The 4,447-nt window shown below is 43.4% G+C and overlaps 1 protein-coding gene across 1 annotated transcript; it reads left to right on the forward strand.

Moving 5' to 3' along the window:
- Positions 1 to 807: 807 nt before the first annotated feature.
- Positions 808 to 1,586, forward strand: LOC130498661 (uncharacterized). Its single transcript, XM_056992209.1, has 2 exons — positions 808 to 1,059; positions 1,418 to 1,586. Exons 1-2 carry the CDS (start codon positions 850 to 852, stop codon positions 1,553 to 1,555), a joined length of 348 nt encoding a protein of 115 aa, XP_056848189.1. The 5' UTR covers positions 808 to 849; the 3' UTR covers positions 1,556 to 1,586.
- Positions 1,587 to 4,447: the final 2,861 nt, after the last annotated feature.

Genomic DNA, 4,447 nt, shown 5'->3' on the forward strand with positions numbered 1-4,447 from the left:
TTCTCTGCTTTTACTTTATGTTTCTCTGTTTTGAAACTCTCAACTATTTATTGGAAAACCACGGAAAACTAGTAAAACTAGGTGTTACTAAGTTAGTAAATAACTGATATTAACATGACATAATCCCCTCTAATCCAACACACATAATTGTTAATGAACAAGTACAATCACTTGACTAATTCATCAACATCACATTCATCGACAATACTAGTGCAAAATAACAAATATTAACTAACATGATTCATCGACATCACATTTTCTCTTATGCATTATATAGTCTTTCCAAGATCACTTTCTTAATAAAGAGGAGCTTATAAAGTAGTACTCTATAATTCTGGTCATTTTAACAATATTATTGCACTTATCAGTTATGGTTACATGATAATGAGTAAAAATGACAAGTAAAACTTTATTCACAAATTTAAATCATAAATAAAACTAAAAAATGTAGAAATCACGAAAAATAGAACTATGAAGAAATTTGGTAACACTTGAAACTTCAGTAAAACTATGAGCAAATAGGTTTGGGGGGAAATATTTTTTTTCTCCCGCCAAAGCGAAAATATTCCAAAATTTTTAATTATTTCGGTCAAAGATAGATTCCCTCTGCTCTTTTCCTTCCTTTTCCTTTCTCGTGACTCTCTCTCTCTTGTCTCGTCAACTGTGCTCTGTCTACTCACTTTTGTCACTTCCCAATTACTCTCTCTCTACACTCTCTCCTCTCATCTCTCCAAAATCCATTATCTTTCCTCTCATCTCTCCAAAATCAATTATCTTTTCTCTCATCTCTCCAAAATCCATTATCTTTCTCTCTCACGATTTTACTTTTTCCCTTCCCCTTTACTGACAATGACTCATCCGTACGAAGAGGAGAAGGAGATGAAGAAGCTGAAGAAACACTACGACATGTTAGGCTACATTTGCGATGCCCAATATGGAATTCCTACCCATTGCCCATGTGGTGGTGAAATCCAGACGGATGTGTCTCCAAATCCGAAGTATCGCCACGATTTCGATACCTTGCCTGGAAGTAGGTACTTCACCTGCAAGAATTATGAGGTAATTTCCTTCTTTGTAGAAACTGTGTTAATCATACTGGGTGAACCTGTGTTATACTCTGGTAGAAACTGTGTTATTCATACTGGGTGAAACTGTGTTATACTCCGGGTTAAACTGTCTTTAAAAAATACTCAGTGAAACTTTGTTATACTCTGGGTGAAACTGTGTTTAGTCATACTCGGTGAAACTTTGTTATACTCTGTGTGAAACTGTTTTTAGTCATACTCGGTGAAACTCAGGTTTACTCTGGGTGAAACTGTGTTTAGTCATACTCGGTGAAACTTTGTTATACTCTGTGTGAAACTGTGTTTAGTCATACTCGGTGAAACTGAGGTTTACTCTGGGTGAAACTGTGCAGGACGATGGGATGCACTTTCGTCAGCCATGGACTTTTGGTGTTGAGGATGCAGTGAGGCAACTAAGGATGGAGGTCAATGATATGGCTGAAGAGATTGCTAAGCTTAAGAGGCTTATTACCTCCACCTCCCGTCCATGAGACGATGCTCTCAACTCTAAGTACTGAGTTCATGGATTTGCTAAAGAACTTTGTATTTCCCTATCTATTTCCAATAATTTCGGTTAATACAAGTCTTTGTTTACTTCACATTTAGGGGCTCCAGAGGAGATGCCTCTCTTCTCTTTTCTTTCAGATTCTCTCTTCTTCATCAATCTCATATCTCTCATCTCTCCCATCTCTCTCCACGCCTCTCTCATCTTTCTCCAACCGCTCTCCTCCTTGTCTCACCATCATCTCTCTCCAACCGCTCTCCTCCTTCGCGGTGGTAGATAGCCCGACCACCACCACCACAATCGACTTCTCTCTCTCTCTCTCTCTCTCTCTCTCTCTCTCTCTCTCTCTCTCTCTCTCTCTCTCTCTCTCTCTCTCTCTCTCTCTCTCTCTCTCTCTCTGTTGGGGTTGAAAGAATTTTTTACGGTTTTTTCGGAAAAGAAAAACCTGTACGAAAAATTTTGCGGAAAAATCTTGTTTTAAGATAACAATTCTTTAAAACGACGATTTCCTAATCAACGATTTAAGAAATCAACGATTTCTTAATCAACAAGTTCTTAATCAACGACTTGAGAAATCAACGATTTAAGAAAGTAACGATTTCTTAAAATCAAACGGAACTTTGTTATCAAAGGACCAGACCTCCGCAAACAAGCATCCTAAGAGAATCGTAGCTTTGCGATAGGTTCAAACACTTGGATAACGGACCTCAGACCACGGCATAAACCCGATCGCGATGGCAATCAGGTCATGAACGAGAGCTCGGTTGCTATAGCGAACGAATCACGAAACAACGCTCGGTCGCTATAGCGACCAAGCCGCGAGCAAGGCTCGATCGCTATAGCGACCGAGCCACGAGCATGGCTCGGTCGCTATAGCGACGGAGCTGCGGACAAAGTTCGGTCGCTATAGCGATCGAGCGTTCGTACATCGATCATTCTACTAAACGTCCAAAGTCTTCTGAAACGATGATACGACGTAAAATTATGCATTCTCGACTATCCGTATAGCCGTTTTCCGCGACTCACGACTATTTGTTTCTTGATCTCTCGATCAAATGGAATCGTCCGTTTGGATTACGATAGAACCGCGGAAACTTACCTTATCGGAGAAATCGTAAAAACGTCTCAAATCAAAAATACGGCCCAAAGGGTCATAAACTTGATTCGAGACCCACTTACGATTTCTTAAAAACCCATAAATTTATGACGGTTTATGCTTGGAGGATAAGCATCAGCTTCCGCGGAAAAAATGAAAACTTTCCGCAGATAATCATGAAGATCGGAAAAAATAGAATATTCCCATTTTTTCGACTATGACGGCTTAAGGGCAAAAGGGGGAAGCGTAGACCGACCTTGGAGGAGTATATAAGGATTTCTAGGCGAGAGGCATAGAGACATCACTTTTTCCAGAGAACCTTAGCACTTAGAGCATCTTAGACAACTTTCCGTTTTTGTTTTCGAGCTGCCACTCAATTAGGTTTAGCCACCTTCGGGTATTAGAACTAGGATCTCGCCGACAACTCTCGTAGCCGAAGCATGTTACCTTGTTGTTGTTACGCTTATACGCAGATTTGGAACGAAACCCTTCTTGCTGTCTTTTTACGATTTTTATTTTATTTTCTCGTTATTGTCGTGTTCTGATTGCTTGACGTGTGGTTTCTCAGAAATCCGGGACCTTCTGGGAAATTAGGGTTTTTCTAGTTTCCTTATTTATACGAAATATTGACGGTGCGAATTTCGGATCCCACAGTTTGGCGCTAGAAGGAGGGGGGGGTACGGATCAACCTTACTCACGAACAGCTCACGCTCAACCAGACATGACTAACGACGATTCAGCGAACTTTGCAAACTCCTCTAAAACGGAGCACCCAAGGACGCCTTGAACACTCCCGCAGCGGATGTTTCCGCGGCCGACGCACCTGCTAACGCCGCGTCGCTCGACGAGTTCAAAAAGCTGCTTTCCGCCTACGAAAAGAGGTCGGAAGAGCAGGATAAACTCGTGGGAACCCTGACCATACAGGTTCAAACCTTAACGGCAAGGTCCCGCGCAATTCTCCCTCGCAGAGCCACAAAACTCCGCGGAAGAAGGCTCGAGTTCGCAACCCCACACGATAGGGCTTGAACTTCGCAGGAACGTCCTTCCAGACAAAACCCTAGCGAAACATCCCCTGTCGCCAAAGGCAACTCGGAAAAACCTCCGACATCCTAAAAGGACACACAGGAGGATGAAATCGAGCGTATCGACTTGGAGCCCAGCGATGACTCCGACGAAGACGCCGACGTCCATCCAAGAAGAACCTGCAGCCGTTCAGCTCGGGAAAGTTCTCCGTTTGACAAACCCATGACGGAAAAAGAGGAAAACCTCTATTGGATCGAACAAGAGGAACTGCCGAAAGGCAAACCGAAATTACTCGCCGCGAACGCCGACAAGCTCGGAAAACCGCTGGAGAGGATCCGATATACGCGACCTCCGCGGTTACATCACCAAGACCGCCGCGGAAGAAAGGGCCGTGAAATCACAGATCCACCACGCCACGAGTGCTGCCCCAGAAATCAACAGCCTGCTCAAGGTGGCTCGTAAAACGCCCTTCACCGCGTGAATCTCCGAGACTAATGTGTCTAATCCGGGAAAGCTCAGATACTGATGTATAACGGTACTACCGATCAAAGGCGCATCTCCAGGCGTTCCGTATCACTATGGGGAAGAGCCAGGCTTAGAGAAAGCGAGAAAGACACTGGTTACTGTCGCCTATTCGTCGAAAATCTCGAAGGTGCGGCACTCGAAGGGTTCTTTCCGTTTGCTGCGAAACTCCATCGGAAGCTTTCGCCAACTCGCATCGGAAATTTCTCCTCTAAGTACTCTATGTTCATCGATAGA

This window comes from Raphanus sativus, chromosome 8 (assembly GCF_000801105.2).
Source record: "Raphanus sativus cultivar WK10039 chromosome 8, ASM80110v3, whole genome shotgun sequence".
Lineage (NCBI taxonomy): Eukaryota > Viridiplantae > Streptophyta > Magnoliopsida > Brassicales > Brassicaceae > Raphanus > Raphanus sativus.

Bases quoted from the DNA above. Each gene is read 5' to 3' on its own strand.
- LOC130498661 (XM_056992209.1), top strand. From the start codon at position 850: ATGACTCATCCGTACGAAGAGGAGAAGGAGATGAAGAAGCTGAAGAAA. The intron at 1,060-1,417 runs GTAATTTCCTTC...GAAACTGTGCAG, and splicing joins TCACCTGCAAGAATTATGAG to GACGATGGGATGCACTTTCG.